Source organism: Dromiciops gliroides, chromosome 4, assembly GCF_019393635.1.
Source record: "Dromiciops gliroides isolate mDroGli1 chromosome 4, mDroGli1.pri, whole genome shotgun sequence".
NCBI lineage: Eukaryota > Metazoa > Chordata > Mammalia > Microbiotheria > Microbiotheriidae > Dromiciops > Dromiciops gliroides.
The window spans coordinates 1-20,496 of NC_057864.1; the positions used below are offsets into that span (position 1 = coordinate 1).

A 20,496-nucleotide genomic window follows, 5' to 3' on the forward strand; every position below is an offset into this window, starting at 1 on the left:
GATCCCTAACCCTAACCCTAACCCTAACCCTAACCCTAACCCTAACCCTAACCCTAACCCTAACCCTAACCCTAACCCTAACCCTAACCCTAACCCTAACCCCTAACCCCTAACCCCTAACCCTAACCCTAACCCTAACCCTAACCCTAACCCTAACCCTAACCCTTTCCCTTAATTTATCTCCCAGACCAGTAAATGGCAGAAATCTCTTGTCTATAGTTAGAGCTTTTATTGTGTGGTAATCAACATCATGTAATCAACATCACCAGGTGATGTTGATTAGAAGGATAGGAAAGTATAAATACAAAACAAATAGTCTTAAGTCTAAGCTTAGTCTATATTCCATATAAAACTCACCAAAAGCCCAAGGCCGCCTTTGGGGGTAGAGAGAGAGAGCGGAGTCAAACGTGTGCTGCTAATGACTTGCCGGGCTGAGTCCAACTCCAGTCAGCGTCTGTCTGAAGAGCACAGTCATCAGACCAGGAGAGCAGGCAGGAAAACCCACTTCCATTCTCTCCTTGCCTTTTAAGCTGGCACTCCGGAAGTGGAGTACTTAGCAGGGGGGCTGGCTTATATAGCCCATGCACGGCCGCCGTCGGTCTCCTCCCCGAAAGGGTGGTCCTTTAAAAACTGGCGTCTTTTCGTATTCACTAACCGGCTGTTAAAAAACTTTTTACCACACCATCTTGACCTCACTTTCTTCCTAACATCATAAATTGGCTTTATGAAGCCACAAAGTTTGGCAGATGTGGACATGAGATTTATACCCCTCTCACGTCTTGTCTGCCTACCTAGCTTAACCAGAGTTAGAAAAATAGGAAGACTCTTTTTTTAAAAATCATAAGTATTTTATTATTTTCCAGTTACACATAAAGAAATTTTTCACATTTGTTTTCATAAGAATTTTAGACCCAAATTTTTTCTCTCTCCCTCCCTTCCCTCCCTGTTCCCCAAGAGAGAAAGCAATCTTATATAGGTTATATATGTACAATCACATTAAACATATTTCTGCATTGAGACTCATCTTTTTAAAGACTTTCAAAGTTCCACAAAAAAGTTTTCATTCTCTTTACTCTTTTTTCCCTTCAGCTGATAAGCCTAAAGGTAAACTTCACTTTCGATTTACCAAGATATAAAATTATCTCCTCTGGGAGACCCTGAAGTTCCCTTTGACTGTGACAATCAGCCCAGATGCACCTTATATATATATATATATATATAGAATTTTGGTTTTTTTAGATTCCCCTTCCAGGCTGGAAGAGCAGGAGCAAACATGGCCTCTGACCTGCCTACTAGTGGCTGCTTTTTTCTACAATGCTTCTGCTCTACCTCAGGGCCATCATGGGAATTCTCTCCTCATCACTGTACATACAGGTAACCTGTAGGAGACCACAAAATTCCCCCAAATTCCCCCAATTTTTATTCCCTTGGTCAAATAATGCTAATGCCTTCCCTTCACCAAACATTGTTCACCAATTGACATAATACTGACACAAATCCTTTTCTTCATTCTGAAGACATTCTATTTCTGAGAACATCCAGATGTCTTCTTTCACACAATCCCGCAGTTCCTGACATGATGTAATTAGGTGTAATTAGCTGGCTCGGCATCTGAAAGCTGCTCTCTGCCTACCCTATTAGCTATTAGCTGCCTAAGCCAGTGTGTAAACTCCTATCAGCCTGGGGGGGGGGGGCGGTGGTTAAGAAATCCCCCAGGTGTGGGCCAAGCTGTAAGGGCCTGCCCCTCCCCAACTGCTTCTCCCAGCCCGATAAGGAATACTATTAAAAAGCCTGCTTTCAATTTAATAACAAAAACAGGGTTTTTTGATAAGAATAAACTTAGAAGTAAATACAAAGAAAAGCAAGATTTATACGACCTATGAACTTGTCCAGCTGCTGCATCTCTTTTCTCAGTCTTCCTTTGCTCCCCCACTATACCTTTCTTCCTTCTACCGACCAACACTCCTCTTCACTACCTCCCTGAGTGTCTCTCACCTGCCTCTGTAAACTCTTATCCCTGCCATCTCTCATTCTCATCTACTGACTCCCTCACTGTCAGCTGCCTCCGCTCTTCTTTCTACGTAGCTCCATGTCTCCCTGCATCCCCTTTCTCAGTTCTCCCTCTTACCGGATCACTCCCCTTGCACTCACCGCTGCTCCCCTCTTAGCGGAAAGCCGGCCTCTTTCAACTCACTGGAAACCCCTTCTTTTCTCATCAGCATCCTCTTTCCTTCTCAGCTCCCCTGCAACTGCCACTCTTTCCTTCTCTGCTCCCTCCACTGTCTAACTTCCCCGGTATATAAGAGGCCTCTCTCATTGGGAACAGGGAGCCAAGCCCCCACACACACCAAGCTAATTGGTTGGCAGCACTAGGGCAGCAGCCAGAAGGAACCATGCGCCTGGGGCAGATCACACCACACCGGGGCCCAGGGTTTTCACCCTGGCTCTGAGGTGTGGCTTCTGCAGCTGAAACAGAGGGGGAGGGATGGATCCAGCACGGTTCACACAGAGAAAAACCATGAGGGCCTAAGTCTTTCTAATCTTAGCCAAAGGCAGGGTTCCCAAACAAATTCTTATATTTTCTTTTATTTCACCATTCTGTTATAATCAGACAAAAAAAAAATTTAACCTTTACCAACAAACTCAATGATCCAGAAAAAAAGCATGTCCACAGTGATCACATTCATAAGGTTTCTTTCCAGTATGAATCCTCTAATGTGAAGATAAGAGATGATCTCTGGCTTAAAGCCTTCTCACACAGAGTCCATAGATGGCTTATACCCAGAGTGAATTTTCTGCTGTGAAAGAAGCTCTTTACTCCATTGCAAAGCCTTTCCTCATTAACAGAAGTTATAGGATTCCTATTTCCTATGAATTCTCTGATGAGAAACAAGGGCTGACTTCATATTGAAGGCTTTACCACAGTGATTACATTCATAAGGTTTCTCTCCATTGTGAATTCTCTGATATTTAACAACATGGAACCGCCATCTGAAAGTCTTTACACACTGATTACATTCATGAGGCTTCTCCCCAGTGTGGATTCTCTGACGTTCACTGAACTTATGTCTGATTCTCAATGTCTTTCCACATAGATTACATTCAAAAGGTTTCTCTCCAGTGAGGATTATCTGATGGTTACCAAGATCTGACCTCCATGTGAAAGTCTTTCCACATTACTTATATTCAAAAGGTGTGGGTTCTCTGATGTTTAACAAGATGGGACCTCCATCTGAAAGTCTTTCCACATTGATTACATTCAAAAGGCTTCTCTGCAGTGTGGATTCTCTGATGTTTAACAAAAAGGGGCTTCCATCTGAAAAATTTTCCACACTGATTACATTGAAAAGGTTTCTCTCCAGTGTGGATTCTCTGATGGTTGACAAGATGGTACCTTGTTGTGAAAGCCTTTCCACATTGCTTACATTCAAAAGGTTTCTCTCCAGTGTGAACTTTCTGATGTTTAATAAGATGGGACCTCCATGTGAAAGTCTTTCCACATTGATTACATTGAAAAGGTTTCTCTCCAGTGTGGATTCTCTGATGGTTAACAAAAATGGACCTCCATCTGAAAGTCTTTCCACATTGGTTACATTGAAAAGGTTTCTCTCCAGTGTGGATTCTCTGATGGCTAACAAAAAGAGACCTCCATCTGAAAGTCTTTCCACATTGATTACATTCATAAGGTTTCTCTCCAGTGTGGATTCTCTGATGGTTGACAAGATGGGACCTCGATGTGAAAGTCTTTCCACATTGATTACATTCAAAACGTTTCTCTGCAGTGTGGATTCTCTGATGGTTCACAAAAAGAGACGTCCATGTGACAGTCTTTCCATGTAGATTACATTCAAAAGGTTTCTCTTCAGTGTGGATTCTCTGATGATTAACAAGATAGTACTTTGATGTAAAAGTCTTTCCACATTGATTACATTCAAAAGGTTTCTCTCCAGTGTGGGTTCTCTGATGTTTAACAAGATGGGACCTCCATGTGAAAGTCTTTCCACATTGATTACATTCAAAAGGTTTCTCTCCAGTGTGGGTTCTCTGATGGTTGACAAAAAGAGACCTCCATCTGAAAGTCTTTCCACATTGATTACATTGAAAAGGTTTCTCTCCAGTGTGAATTCTCTGATGGTTGACAAGACGGGACCTCCATCTGAAAGTCTTTCCACATTGATAACATTCAAAAGGTTTCTCTCCAGTGTGGGTTCTCTGATGTTTAACAAGTTGGGACCTCAATGTGAATGTCTTTCCACATTGATTACATTCAAAAGGTTTCTCTCCTGTGTGGGTTCTCTGATGTTTAACAAGTTGGGACCTCGATGTGAAAGTCTTTCTACACTGATTACATCCAAAAGGTTTCTCGCCAGTGTGGATTCTCTGATGGTTATCAAGATCTGACTTCCATGTGAAAGCCTTTCCACATTGATTACATTGAAAAGGTTTCTCTCCAGTGTGGATTATCTGATGTTTAAAAAGATGGGACCTCCATCTGAAAGTCCTTCCACATTGATTACATTCAAAAGGTTTCTCTCCAGTGTGGATTCTCTGATGGCTAACAAGAGCTGAACTCCATGTGAAAGTCTTTCCACATTGATTACATTCAAAAGGTTTCTCTCCAGTGTGGATTCTCTGATGGTTAACAAGATGAGACTTCCATCTGAAAGTCTTTGCACACTGATTACATTTAAGAGATTTCTCTCCAGTGTGAATTCTCTGATGGTTAACAAAATGGGACCTCAATTTGAAAGTCTTTCCACATTGATTACATTCGAAAGATTTCTCTCCAGTGTGGATTCTCTGATGTCTAACAAAATGGGACCTCCATCTGAAAGTCTTTGCACACTGATTGCATTCATAAGGTTTCTCCCCAGTGTGGATTCTCTGATGTGTTACAGCACAGATTTCTCTCCTAGCAAAGTCAGAGGGATCATTATTCATGCGTCTTTGCTGGTGAATTTCTTCAATAGAAAGACTTATCTCTGCAGGAGTTTCTTTTATTTCAATTCTGATCTGTCCTAAAAGAAACAAATAAACATACACACAGTTGTGTATACATACAAATATAATTACATTCCCTTCCCTCTACTGGCAGAATATAAAATGAGTTACATTCTGTTCCCCCCAGGGAAAGGGAAAAGTCTTCAAACTTAAACAGGTAGAATCGACCTTTTGAAAATGTCATTAGCTCACAATTGAAGGATGATTTTATTTACTAGTACTTTTTCTTATAATATGTAAAGATAGTTTTCAACATTCATTTTTATAAGATTTTGAGTCCCAAATTTTTCTCTCTCCTTCTCTTCCTCCCTCCCTTAAAGAGCAAGCAATTTGGTATAAGTTATACATGAACAATCATGTTAAACAAATTTCCACATTAGTCAAGTTGTGAAAGAAGAATCAGAGCAAAAGGGAAAAACTACAAGAAAGAAAAATAAAACAAAAAACAAAAAAAGTGAAAAGTATGTTTTGATCTGCAGTCAGATTTCATTGTTTTTGTTTTTGTTTTTTCCTCTGGATCTGGAGAGCGTCTTCCATCATGAGTCTTTTGGAACTCTTTGATCATTTTATTTCTGAGAAGAGAGGATTATTTTATTTACAAAAAGCTTCATATAAAATGTTTTTTAAAAAGAGCTTTGGGGCAGCTAGGTGGTGCAGTGGATAGAGCACTGGCCCTGGATTCAGGAGGACCTGAGTTCAAATCTGAATTCAGACACTTGACACTTACTAGCTGTGTGACCCTGAGCAAGTCGCTTAACCCTCACTGCCCCACCAAAAAAAAAAAAAAAGAGAGAGCTTCATACACAATCACATTGGGTCCTCACAACAAACCTGTAACATAGGCAGGACTGGCATTCTCATTACATTCACAACTCAAGTCATGATTTCAGAATGGTTCAGATTGTCTTGATCCAAATACCAGCAGCTGAGACTAGAACTCAAACTTTGTGAATGGGCATGCTCTTTCCATAATACCAGACAAATTGTCTCCACTTTGAATCTTGCCTCTTCACTTTCAACCTTCATAAACATTATGCCATTTGGTACACATATAGTAAATATTTCTATTATTTCAAAATCTAATTTATCTGTAACCATAATGTAATTTCCCTGGTGATCAATTTCAATCTTATTTTTTCTCCTACAGTATCTGAAATCACATGATGAATGCCAATAGTATTTTTTGCATTTACCTGAGGTGTGAGAGATTTTTGTTCTGGCTCATTACTTCTTTGGGGTTAGCCATTACTTATTTCTTTTTTAATAATTTATCTTTAAATGTTTCTGCTCACTAAAACAATGAATTCCTTGTAATAAACACAACTGTCTGAAAATATGTGTCTATGAATTTGAATCCACCATCCTTTTATAAGGAAGTAGACAGGATGCTTCACCATTAGTCCTCTCGCATCCCTTCTTTACATTTAGTAGTTCACAAAACTCCTGGAGGTTCTGGACAGTGGTCCAAAGGGTTGCACCAAAAATTTATAAATGGAACTTGAAGCAGTAAATAATGGCCCAATTTTATTGCAAAGATATTTTTCCTCTGGTACAACAAACATGCACATGTTAACCACAATAGGATTCTTTCTGCAATGATTCCAAACTGTCATGATCAGGCATATAATGCTTTTGGTGATCATTCTATGATTACATCATACTCTGACTGATTCAAACTAAGTGCAACATACTCTTTCAGTTTCTCAACTTAACATTAAATTGTTTCCAAACTTCCAAGAAGGTTGGTTCTTCACAGACATGCACAGAGCAGCATTGGCTGTCTGTCAATGCCCCTTAGTAGTTCTCTCATTCCTGGGGTGCCTTGTAATTGCATCTCATCAAAGCTGTTACCACCAGATTCAGATATTACATAAGCCTGCATACTTGCTGTGGAGGTAACTGGCTCAGAATACCATGACTGCTAGGCATGCACAGTAGAAGCCATAAGGAAACCATCAAGGACCCCCACAACCTTTCTACAAAAATAGACCTTAAATTGCCACTCATTGCAATGCTGAGGCACTTTCTTATCTGACCCAATCTTCCACTTATGTTACTGTTTGTCTCCCTGGCAGTTGCTCAAAGGAATTCATTGGCAAAACAAATTAGTCACTCAGTACAGTTTCATTGAAGTGTTGCTAGTTTCCCAGTGATAGAAAACACAAACTAAGCCTGAAGAAATTCTATCCTTACAAAGGTGATTCTAAAGATAAACATTGTTTTTTTAAAAAATGACAATAGTGACAAAGTAATATGTGCAACTGACCTTCAAATCCATTTATCATTTAATATACTACTTTTCATGAGCCAATAGAAAAATAAATCTTTTATGTAGTAACCAGGAATTCATTTTATTGACTAGTTAAGAAGCTCAAAACAAAAAAATGTATTTCCATCCCTCAGAAAGAGAGCTTGGCCAACTCTCCCATTTCCCACCCCATGCATGTGTCAACCTTTTTACAGTATTCTATTTAAAAGTCAAAATACAGCTGGTGGCCCAGCGGATAGAATGCTGGCCATCAAGTCAGGAAGACATGAGTTCCAGTTTCCCTTCAGAAACTTGCTAGTACTGTGACCCTGGTCAGAGACCTCTCTTTGCCTCAGTTTCTTCAATTGTAAAATGGGCATAATAATAGCACTAACTCCTAGAGTTGTGAACATCAAAGGAGATAATATTGATGTATTGCATGGCACATAGTAGGTACTATGTAAAAGCTATCTATTTGCTAGAGTGGGACAGAATTCCAGGCCTGATGTCAGAAAGTCTCATCTTCCTGAATTCAACTCTGCCCTTAGACACTTAATAGCTGTGTGACCACAGGCAAGTCACTTAACTCTATTTGCCTCGGTTTACTCATGTGTCAAATGAGGTGGAGAAGGAAATAGTAATCCACTCCAGGGTCTCTGCCAAGAATACCCTAAATGAGGTCAGAAAGAGTGAGAAAAGACTGAAAAATGACTGAAGATGAAATAAATGTGTCTATTCCAAAACACTCTCTCTTCGAGTAGATCAGCTAAGAGTGAGGTTCATGAGCTGTTACTTCTCAAAATCATTTCCATGTCTGCATAGTATACTGTGAGCTCTGTGACAGCAGGAACTGTCTTTTACATTCCTTTGTTTGCTCAGGGCTTAGCACAGCACCAAAAACCAGAAGGTGCTTGACCAGTGCTTACTGACTGCCTGACTGGGCCCAGAACTGACCCCAGGCCACAGTGGCCACATTCTGGTCTCTTCTAGTTGTCGTATGTATATTCTGGTCTTGTCATATATCATCTCTTTCACACTAATCACCTTTAAGCGTCACCTTTGTCACATTCTGACCCAACCCAATAGTGAAGATCACAGCGGCTTCTTTCTGGGCTCCTGACCATGGAACACCTGGGAGTCTCTATATCCCAGCTCCCCAAACTGAGGGGTGGTCACCTCCATGAGCCTGACCAATGATTCTCCAAGAATGGGACAGAGATTGAGCCAGAAAGGGACTTGGGCTAAGGATTTAGGCAAAGCTTAGCCTTGGATGACTTCCAAGTAAGGCAGTAGCCTTTTCTCTTCCTCATGTGTTGTTGAATAGAGAAAGAAAAAGAAATAATGAAAGCAGGCTTGCTGGATCTACAATAAATTTAGGTACGTCATCTCAGCTGGGCCCCCACTGTGGCAAAGCAGTGCTTTGCCATCTCCCTAATTGACACCCTATGCCTCTCAACATAGCAGCTTTTCCAAACCTTTTCAATCCTCCCCCAGCCACCTTTATAGGCTTGCTTCCATCCCCTCCCCCACCTTCTCACCTGAGAATTTGGCCTCTTATTTCAAGGAAAAAACTGGACCTTTATCAAGAGCTATCTCACCCTCCTCATCTCACATAGATCAGAGGCCTTCTTTTCCTCTTTGACCTCAGTATCAGACAAGAAGATCAGCTTTCTGCTCCCTAAAGCAAATCACTTTAAATTGTGCAAATGATCTCATTCCATCCTGTCATCCACCTCCTGGTTCTCCTTTTATCATGTCCAAAAGGAAACTGATCCTCTTTCCCCCAACCCTCCTTTCTTCCAATGTTCCTGATGTTCTCCGAGGCTCACAAATTATGCATGCCTGGACTCCCAGCCACACTCTCTACCCAAATTTTCAATCTGCTCCAAAGTCCTGTGATTCCAGCTGTGTAACATCTCTGAAAGACAGCCCCTTCTCTCCTTAAACTATCACTGTCTTGGTTCAAGTGCCACTCACCTCACACCTGAGGTATGTAAGGGCCTGCTGGTTGGTCTGGCTGCCTCATCTCCCCCTAGTCCAGTCATTCCTCCCCCCAGTGGTCAAGCTCATCTTCCTAAAGCTCTCAACTGACCAGGTCACCACCTACTTAACAACCTCCAGTGGCTGCCCAGCAAAAGGATCAAATATAAAACCCTCTGTGGGGCTACTAAAGTACTTCCCCTACCCCTCTGCTCCTCCTCCAGGCTTCTTTCACCCTATTTCGCCCAAAGATGCTACACTCCAATCGTACAGGCCTCCTATCTGTTATGTTATATACTCTATATATATATACTCTACATCCTGACACCATGGGTTTTCCACCCTCTCCTTGTTGCCTAGAATGCTCACCCTGGCTCCCCTGAAGCCCTACCTGGAGCCCCCTTGTACACTCAGCCTTTCCCAGCCCTCCTTCACTTTAGGGCCTTCCCTCTCTTGACCAGCTCCAACTTATCCTGTCCATAGTGGGCTCCTACATAGTTGTTGGTGTGTTGCTTGCCACATCAGACGGTGGGATCCATGAGAGCAGGGAACGGCCCTTGCATCTGTTTATGTCCCTGGCGCTTAGGGCCTGACATGTAGCAGGCCCTTCAGTGTTTGGTGACTTGAAGGTCTAAGAAAGAGCTCATACTGAATGGCCTTAGCCCTTTTTATGCTTTCAGGAGTTTTTCACAGTGACTTCTTAAAAGATCATTGATTGATCCTTGGAAGGGACTTGAAAGGCTATGGAGTCTGACTCCTTCATTTTACATATGGGGAAACTGAGGCTCAGGGGTCAAGGGACTGGCCCAGGAAGCCACTGCTAAAAATTTCTGAAAAAAGGTCTTCCTGTCCCCAAATCGAGTCCTTGCTTCACCACAACATATTGAAGCCTCTTATAATCACAAGTCTCATATACCTGCTATGGAAACTTATTTTGATTTGGGGACCATACCATTAGGCTGAGATTAGAAAGCCTTAGGCCCTCAGGATCTCTTCTCTGTGGGAGGTGCTGGTGCCCCTCCCCCTCCCTTCAGCTGAGCCGGAAAACCCCGTGGGCTGTACAAGACGGCAGGTCAGACAGCTGGGGGAAAAAAAAGTCCCCAGCTCCCTCTGACCTGAGCGGAGCTATCTGAAAGATCCCAGATAGCCTCTGGTGTAGCACATGAGGCTTGAGCACACCCCCCACCACCAGCTGCAGCCCTGACTGGAGGATTAGTTTGGTGTATGGGTACAGGAAGCCCCGAGATTTGAGTGGAGAGAAGAAAAGGTATATATAGACCTGGGAGTTAGACTCAGGGGGAGGCGGCTGATGAGAAGGCAAAAGGGGGGACGAGATGAACAGTAATGCAGGACAAGGTACGGGGGCTGACAGGAGGACTGGAGGCCGCCGGACAAGACTCAGAGGGGTTTCAGACGGACCAGACGAGGCAGAGAAGAGGTCAAGCGGTGGCTGACAAGATTAGAGAGATGGGAGGATGGACGAGATAGAGAGACTGGGGGCTGACAAGACGGCAAAGGTTGGAGAAGACAGACAGGCGGCTACAAGGACGCAGGAGAAGACGAGAAGGTCTAGGAGCACAGAAAAAGAGAGGCAGAAGGGAAGACTGATGGAGCAGACAGACAGAAGGTCGGTGAGAGAAACACAGGGGTTCAGCAGTGGCAGTAAGGAGAGGAAAATTAGAAGCAGGGGGATTTACAAAGTGAAAGGGGCTCTGAATTAGAATAAAGGACTGAGTGCCCTAAGGCAAGAGGCGGCTAAGGCCCCTATTGTATTCAAGAAGTTCCAAAGAGAGGCAGTGGAAAGAGAAGTGCCCAAGGCGGTCAGGTTGTACATTTTATTTCCCTGTATTCTTAATTTAAATAGTATCTCATAAATAAATTCTGCTTTGATTATTTAGTTAAAAGCCGCCTTAATCTTTAGTTTATCAATTTGGGAAGCAGTGTGGTGGAACTTTATAAATGGCCCACATTAAATTAATAGCAGTCAGATAGCCAAACAGTCAACAGTCCATAGATTAGTCACCCCAGTCAGATTTAGCCCCCCAAATTAGGCTAGTCAATCCAAAATATTCTTACACTGCTTTCACCTCACTCACCTGGACAACAGTGCTTCAGGCCTTCTTGCTCCAGCATCCATGGTGTTTCCCTTTGCTCAAAATAAGAGATCACATCTTCTCTGGGAACAGGAAGCCCTGGGCAGGGAAAATAAGAGATAAGGATTATATTCAGACATATGTGTCTATACTCACCCCTCAGTGCTTAGAAAGCAAGTCACCCAAAATAGAATGTGCCACATTATCCTGTCATAAAGCCTGTTCTGAGAATCAGCCAAACCCTCTGCCCCCGTTCTGTCATTTTCCATTCTGGCAGAAACTCCTAACCCCAAAACCAGGTAAAAGAGTTATTGTGCCAGATCAGCCTTGAGCCCCAGCTACAGGGACCTTGTCCTGTCCCCCTACCCTGCTCTTCACTCGCTGAAAGCTATGTAACCCTTCTGTGCTGTTCATTTGGGGAGTGTTTGCCTCACCAGGTGAGAGTCTCCCTGCTGGCAAACTCCAGAAACCCCAGCTTAGCCAAATTCTATTTCTACTCCAGTCTCTTGTTCTTCCCAATGACAGGGGCATGCAAACAAGGACCACAGGATGGCTCCCAGGATGCCTGAAGGATCATTTACATAGCATTTCTTTTAGGGAGCTTTGGGGAGAAGCTGGGGGGAAGATCATGGTCTTGGTACACCTTCTTCATGGATGGACTCATTGCAGAGTTTCCATTATCTAGAAATTAGAGGCAGCTGATAGAGCAGCAGTAGAGAGAGCTCTGGGCCTGGAGTCAGGAATGCCTGGATTTAAAACTGGCCTCAGACAGTTACTAGCTATGTGCACCTGGACAAGTCATGCAACCTGTTTGGCTCAATTTCCTCAACTGTGCAAATATATCACTGAACTTGGAAGACTATTGTGAGGATGAAGTAACATAATATTGGAGAGAAAGCACTTGGCAAAGCACCTGGCAAGTAGCAGGTACATAGAAATGCTTATCCCTTCCCTTTCTTTCCGACCATCTCTGCTGGAATGTTAGAGTCGTAAGAAGTTAGCTGAAGGACAGACCTGCTACACTGGCCACAACTCAGAGCTGTGAGTAACCAGTGTATGCTTCTTAAAGAGACTAGTCCAAAAACTAGACCACTCCCAAAAGGAAGGGGTTTCAAGGAAAAGCTGCTTAAGAAGTTTTCAGAGATCTGGAAGACAAAATTCATGTCCAGGTAGAGGTGAGACTAAGTAACTTCTGAGATTAGTTCCATGTCTGAGATGCTTCCACACAGATTTGATCTTTAACCTGAAGCTACCTGGAAATGGTAATAGGAACAAAGGAAACCCTCAGGTTCCTATCACACAATGCAAAGACTTTCTATAGGAGAACCAGAAAGCAGAAGGCACCTGTCTCTCAGACACAGGAGATCAGCACTCTTCTCTCTCTGATAATTGATAGATGCTCCAAACCCTGCCCAGGAGGGAATAAGGATATGCCCTTTGATTACAGGGGAATCATCCTTACCCAGGAAGAGCAGGTTCTGGGCATTCTCCAGCATGACATCCTTGTACAGCTCCTTCTGAGGAGGGTCCAAGAGGCCCCACTCTTCCTGAGTAAAGTCCACAGCCACATCCTCGAATGTCACCGTCTCCTAAATCATCAGAAGTCATAGGACAAAGAGCTGAAAGACACTTCAGAACTAAAGAGTCCAACTCTCATCAATGTGCGAGAGGAAACTGAAGCAACACAGGGGAGCTATTTGCCCAAAGGTCATACCCTTTATGAGAGCCAGAATCAACCCTTATAACCAGACAGTAAGAACCTGATGCAACTTTAAGAAAAGCATTTTCTATCATCAGTTGGAATAAAGCTGAGAAACATTTTACTATGAAATGTGTTTTCCTCTGGAATCACGGAGAAAGTTTGTGTACTATCTGTGAGGAAGCTCAGAGACAACATTAAATCAAGCCTCTAAACAGATTCTGGAGCTAGAGAACCTACAAAAAGATGGACTGAAACAATCTTCCAGCTTAAGATAACTTAGAAGGGGGCAGCTAGGTGGCGCAGTGGATAGAGCACCGGCCCTGGAGTCAGGAGGAGCTGAGTTCAAATCCGGCCTCAGACACTTAACACTTACTAGCTGTGTGACCCTGGGCAAATCACTTGACCCCAATTGCCTCACTAAAAAAAATTAATTAAATTAAATTAATTAAATTAAATAAAAAAGATAACTTAGAAGGAGTTCAGGAAAGGTCTGTCTCACTTGGGTAAAAGGGGAGTGCCGCACAGCACAGAAGGTGTCTGGGAAACACAGCAGGAGGCTCTTAGCACAGATCAGCATCTGAGGCCCCTCAGTCCTGGCTCAGAGGGTTAGTGGCACAGCAAGCCAGTTGTGAGGCCTCCAGCCCCAACACAGAAAGCAAACTGACAGCTGGTATATCTCCTATACAACAGGCATGACTAGGCCAGGCCATGTCTATTTCGTGAGCAAGCCACAAGCCCCTGAGGTCCTAGTGAAGAAAGCCAGTGATCAGGCCCCGGCCCCTAGCACAAGAAACTTGGGACAGTGCCCCCTGTGCCCCAGGAGCAGAGCTCAACTTTAAAAGTGTGAGAAAATGGGAGCAGCTAGGTGGTGCAGTGGATAGAGTACCAGCCCTGAATTCCAGAGGACCTGAGTTCAAATCTGGCCTCAGACACTTAACACTTACTAGCAGTGTGACCCTGGGCAGATCACTTCACCCTCATTGCCCTACCAAAAAGAAAAAGTGTGAGAAAAATTATTAATGGTGGGGTTTTGGGGGGACACAGGTATCTCCCCACACTCAGTTTCTCAGAGCCATCCCAAAGGTGCATTAGAGATCAGACTCATAGACTAAAACCACACCCTTTCGAAAGGGTCTTTGTCCTCAGGGGGTCTGTCTTTCACTGGACCCTGACATCAACACTGTAAAGCTCATTTTAATATGGACCACCCTCATGTCCTATCAGCCAATGAATTGAATGATTCTAGCCAATTAGTTTTGAGTTTTGTGTGAGAGCCACCCTGAGGGAAGGGAGAACTGGGGTGGACCACAGGAAGATTGGGTTCTCTAGCTGTCTTGTGCCTGAGATGCTCTTGAGCTAGCCACATTTCCTCCTCCCTCTTTCCTAGGACTCCAGGCTGGGTATGTTATTGCTTAGGCCTATAACTAATGTGGAAAGTTATTCAGACATACAGTGAAATTCATAATAAATGCTTACTACCTAAACTGGTGCAATAGCCTTTAATTTATAAGTAGCATTAACTTAGAAACCCCAGCATAGCTCCCCACTAATTTGGGGCAGAAAAGGGCTACTCTCCCCAATATTTCAAATGACAAAAAAGTCACAAAACAGGCTAAAATATGAATAAGAAAAAGAAAAGAACCCTCATCATACAAATCTACTATGGCAACAGAGAAGACCAAAACACAAACTTGGAAGAGGGCAACAGTGTGAAAATGTCTACATGTGAAACCTCAAAGGGAAAATGAATTGGTCTCATGACCAAAAAGCCTTCTTAGAAGAGCTCAAAAAGGATTTTAAAAATCAAAGAAGAGAGGTAGAAGAAAAAATGGGAAAAGAGTTATGCAAGAGAATTACGGGAAAAAAATCAATAGCTTGGAAAAGGAAGCACAAAAATCAACTGAAGAAAACAATTCCTTAAAAAATACAATTGTCAGGGCAGCTAGGTGGCACAGTGGATAGAGCACTGGCCCTGGAGTCAGGAGGACCTGAGTTAATAATGCTATCTGGCCTCAGACACTTAACACTTACTAGCTGTGTGACCCTGGGCAAGTCACTTAACCCCAATTGCCCTGCAAAAATAATAATAATAATAATAATAACAACAACAACAACAATAATGATACAATTGTCCAAATGGGAAAGGAGGTATAAAAGCTGCGTGAAAAAAATAATTCCCTAAAAATAAGAATTGGGCAGGTAGAAGATAATGACTCCATGAAACATCAGGAATTAGTCAAACAGAATCAAAAGAATGAAAAAATTGAAAAAAAAATTGAAAACATGTCATCAGAAAAACCACTAACCTGTAAAATAGGTCACAGAGAGACAATTCAAGAATTACTGGCATACCTGAAAGCCATCATTTTAAAAAAAGAGCCTGGACAGCATATTTCTGGAAATTGTCAAGGAGAACTACTGATATCCTAGAACCAGAGGGTAAAATAATCATTAAAAGAATCCACCTCCTGATTATCCCTATTGTAGACTGATCTACCCCTGCTGGTTTCCTCTGTAACCAGTCAAAATTTCTTAATTAATTTCTAAATTAACATTTTTTTGTTTTATTTAATTTTTTTTTCTTTTCTAGTGACGGTTTACTCTCTCCTTCCACTTCTCATCTGGTGGGGGACAAATAACCATGTGAAATGTTGTAGCTGTACCTGCAAAATATCTTTGTTCACCTTCTCATATAGTTTTGCTCTCTCATATAATTCCTGAGTTATGTTTTCATGTTATTTCCTTTCTATGAATTTTTTTTTTAACTTGGGACCACCAGGTCATAAAAGTGTTTTTACCTGACAGATGTGCTACTGATAGAATGCCCAGTAATCTGAAAACAGAGCACTTGGTAGCTGGCAAGTGCTTTTAAAAATAATTCCGGATTGCTTTTATTTTTTCTTTCTTAAAAAAAATTATTTTTCAACAAACCCCACACAAATGGAATTAGTCCTTGACCACTCATTTTATACTATGTCCTATGGGGTAACTTGTCCAACCAGCAGCCTGTTACTGTCCATGACTAACTGTAAGTGCTTATGATGGAATAAATTGTTTTTCTACATTAAAAAAAAAATCCACCTCCTGAAAGAGATCCAAAAATGAAAACTCCAAGGAATATTGTAGTCAAATTCCAGGATTATCAGTTAAAGGAGAAAATACTGCAAGCAGCCAGAAGGAAACAACTTAAATATCATGGAGCCACAATCAGCATTACACAGGACCTGGCAGCTTCAACATTAAAGGATTGGAGGGCTTAGAATATGTTATTCTGGAAGGCAGATGAGCTCAAATTGCAACCAAGAATCCACTACCCAGCAAAAGTGAGCATAACCTTAAAGGGGAAAAGATGGACAGTCATTAAAATAGGGAACTTTCAAACTTTCCTGATGAAAAGACCAAAAATAAACAGAAAATCTGATCTTCAAAGACAAGACTCAAGAGAAGCATAAAAAAAAAAACCCATGTTATTTAATAAGGTTAAACAGATCCCTACATGGGAAGATAACATTAATAATTCTTGAGAACTGTATATCTATTAGGACATATAGAAGTATACATAGACAGAGTATCTGGGTATAAGTTGACTCTGTGATGTGATGATATTAAAAAAATTGAGGGCATTTGTTCTGGAGAAAATTGGGAGGGATGGGGCAGTTCAAGACAGGTCTTTACATCATACTCTGTGGCTGCAGGGGTGAGTGGGGGTGGGACAGGGCACTGGGAAGAAGGGGAAAAGAGGGTCTACTTTGTAGAGAGAATGAGGGCCACAATCAGGCCATACAGGCCAAGCACCTCAGGGAAGATCAGAATCAGGATCATCCCCACGAACAGTCCCCCAAACACCAGCATCACCTATAATGCCAGTAGCAAAGTCAGCTGCCAGCCCACTCAGGCACACACTGAGGCCTCCTCCCAGCACAAGGAAGCTCTTGAACAGGGTGATTCCCAGTGTCCCAGTTGGCGATGAAAACGGCCACCAGCAGACCACAGATAGCAATGATACCAGCCATGATGACAGGAGTGACTGACTTCATGATCAGCTCAGGTCTCATGACTGACATGGCTGCAATACTGGTGACACTTTTTGCTGTGCCATAAGCTGCACCAAGAGCACTGAAGACCATGGGGGCCGAGGCGCCCATGACGGCGAAGGAGGATGGGTATTTGGGACTCTCCGACGTGTCTGAGCAGGATTGGTAGGCCGGAGGGCAGATGGGGTGAGGGGAGAAAGGCAAGGGCATGGGGCTGCATAGCAGGTAAGGGACTGGAGAGTAGGTAGGTGGGAGGGGTGGCATTAATTCAGTAGTTGGTCTTGTAAATGCACAATGTCTCAGTGATTCTTCTGCCTGTGTCACTCTGCAACAGATTGGATGGTACTTGAGGTGGGTCCAGCAGGGGCTGAGGCCTTCTGGGGCTGGCCAAGAAGCCGAGCAATCTCCCTACCCATTTGTTGTTAGTACTCTATGTATAAAGATGAATTAGAATTGTAAATTTTCTCTTCACTGGATGTTTATTTGTAAAGACGACATGTCCATAACTTTATGGAGCAATAATTTTCAATTTCCCATGCTATATATTAATCTTAAATATAGGCAGCTTGTTGCACTGTGGGGTTAAATGTCAAGTACTGAAAATTCCTTTGATGTGATCATTTGAAATTGAAGATTTCTGTAGTGTTCTGGCATTAGGAAGAACTGTATGATTTGGGAACGTGTTGAACATGTGTTTCCAATGGTGCTATGTAGCAAGGGGCCATGGCTTACAGAGACGTTTCCAAATAAAATTCTGACTGAAAAAAAATAAAATTAAGGGGTGAAAAAAAAGGATTGTACTGGGAGAAGAGGGAAGGGGAGGCAGATGAGGGTAAATTATATCACTTGAAGAGGCAAAAAAGACATCACCACAGAGGAAAAGAATGGGGGTGAGCATTGTTTGAACCTTGCCCTCCTTGGATTTGCCTCAGAGGAAATAATATACACACTCATTTAGGTAAATAAATTTATCTTATCCTATAGGGAAGAAGGGAAAGGGGAAAAGAAAAAGGGAGACACTGATAGAAGGGAGGGCAGAAGTAGGAGGGGAAAGGGGGAAAAGGGAGAGGGGCTGATAGAAGGAAGGGCAGACTGAAGGAGGCAGAAGTCAGAAGCAAAACACTGGTGAGGAGGCACAGGGGGAAAGGAGAGGGAAAAATGCAACATGGGGGAAAATAGGATGGAGGGAAATACATAGTTTGTAATCCAAACTGTGAATGTGAATAGGATGGACTCTCCCATAAAACAGAAGCAGATAGCAAAGTGGACTGAAAACCAGAATCCTTGTTTACAAGGAACACATCTAAACAGAGTGATACACTGAAAGTAAAGACTGGAGCAGAATATATTATGCTTCAGGTGAAGTTAAAAAAAAAAAGCATAAATAGATCTAATTAAAAGAGATAAGGAAGGAAACTACAACTAGCTTAAAGGTACCATACACAATTAAGTAATATCAATATTAAAACATATATACGCCAAGTGGTATAGCCTATAAATACTTAGAAGTTGTGAGTTACAGAAAGAAATAGACAGCAAAACTATACTAGTGTGAGACCTCAACCTTTCCTTCTCAAAACTAGATTAATCTAACCACAAAATAAACAATAAAGAAGTTAAGGATGTGAATAGCATATTAGAAAAGATAGATTTGATAGACCTCTGGAGAAAAGTGAATGGGGATAGAAAGGAATATACTTTTTTCTCAATGGTACATAACACCTACACAAAAACTGACCATGTGTTATGGAATAAAAACCTCACAGTCAATTACAGAAAGCCAGAAATAATAAATGCATCCTTTTCAGATCATGATGCAGTAAAAATTATATATAATAAAGGGTCACGGAAAGATAGAATAAAACTTAATTGGAAACTAAATAATCTCATCCTAAAGAATGAGTGGGTCAAACAACAAATCATAAAAGCAATCAGAAATTTCATCAAAGAGAATGACAATGAGACAACATTCCAAAACTTATGAGATGTAGCCAAAGCAGTTATTTGAGGAAATGTTGTATCTCTAAATGCTTACATAAAGAGATCAATGAATTGAACATGCAACTAAAAAAGCTAGAAACAACAATTTTAAAATCCCCAATTAAATACCAAATTAGAATTCTGAAAATCAAAGGAAAGTAGTAAAATTGAAAGAAAATTGTTGAAATAATAAACTAAGAGCTGGTTTTATGAAAAAAAAATAAAACAGATAAAGTTTTGGTTAATTTGATTAAAAAATAGAAAGAAAACCAAATTACCAGTATCAAAAATGAAAAGGATAAATTCACCACCAATTAAGAGAAAATTAAAGCAATAACTAAGAGCTAATTTGCCCAATCGTATGTCAACAAATGTGACAATCTAAAGGAAATGGATGAATATTTATGAAAATATAAATTGCCCAGATTAACAGAAGAGGAAATAAAATACTTGAATAACCCCAATTTAGAAAAAGAAATTGAACAAGCCATCAGTGAAGTTCCTAAGAAAAAATCTGCAGGGCCAGATGGATTTACAAGTGAATTCTAAACATTTAAACAACTATTCATTCCGATGCTAGGTAAGCTATTTTAAGAAATAGGAGGAATTCTAGCAAATTCCTTTTATGACACATATGATGCTGAAACCTAAACTAGGAAGAGCCAAAACAGAGAAAGAACATTATAGAACAATGGATATTGATGCAAACATTTTAAATAAGGTATTAGCAAAGAGATTATAGCAATTTATCATGAGGATTATACACTATGAACAAGTGGAATTTATACCAGGAATGCAGGATTGATTCAATATTATGAACATCATCAACATAATCAACCACATCAATAACAAAACTAACCAAAATCATGATTATAGCAAAATATGCAGAAAAAACCTGACAAAATACAGCACCCATTCCTACTAAAAATGCTAGAGAGCATTGATCTAAAACCATCAGCAAGAATTATATTTAATAGGGATAAGTTAGAAGCATTCCCAGTAGGATCAGGGGTTATCACCGCTATTATTCAATATTGTACTAGAAATGCTAGCTTTAGCAATAAGAAAAAGAAATTGATGGAATTAGAATAGGCAAGGAGGAAACAAAACTACTACACTTTGGACATGATATTATGGTATACGTTTAGAGAATCAACTAAAAAAAAATTGAAACAATTAACACCTTTAACAGGAGATATATATATATGTATGTCCCAGTCCTAGGTGACAGTCCTAGGGAGGGGTTGAGAAGTAGCACAACACCAACAACAAAAAAAGAGAAGTAGGACACCAGAGCTTTTCGGATTGTCTTGGCTCATTTTATTGCTGAGAAAAGTTAAGTCATTCACAGTTCTTCATCAAACAATATTGTTGTCTCTGTACACAATGTTCTCTTGGTTCTGGCTCATTTCACTATACATCAGTTCATACAAGTCTTTCCAAGCCCTTCTGAAATCA

The 20,496-nt window shown here is 41.3% G+C and overlaps 1 protein-coding gene across 5 annotated transcripts in view; it reads right to left on the reverse strand.

The window, feature by feature from the left end:
* Positions 1 to 947: 947 nt before the first annotated feature.
* The window catches only part of LOC122726661 (zinc finger protein 260-like), a 30,032-nt gene continuing 10,483 nt past the window's right edge, over positions 948 to 20,496 (reverse strand). For 3 of the 5 annotated variants that reach the window (XM_043964506.1, XM_043964504.1, XM_043964505.1), the window contains 3 exons: positions 12,785 to 12,911; positions 11,326 to 11,421; positions 948 to 5,018 (listed from right to left, as the gene is read on the reverse strand). In XM_043964506.1, the coding sequence (XP_043820441.1) occupies positions 3,187 to 5,018; positions 11,326 to 11,421; positions 12,785 to 12,818 (1,962 nt within the window). In that variant the 5' untranslated portion in view covers positions 12,819 to 12,911 and the 3' untranslated portion in view covers positions 948 to 3,186. The remainder of the gene's footprint in view (positions 5,019 to 11,325; positions 11,422 to 12,784; positions 12,912 to 20,496) is intronic. The other 2 variants (XM_043964508.1, XM_043964507.1) reach the window with 1 other exon arrangement.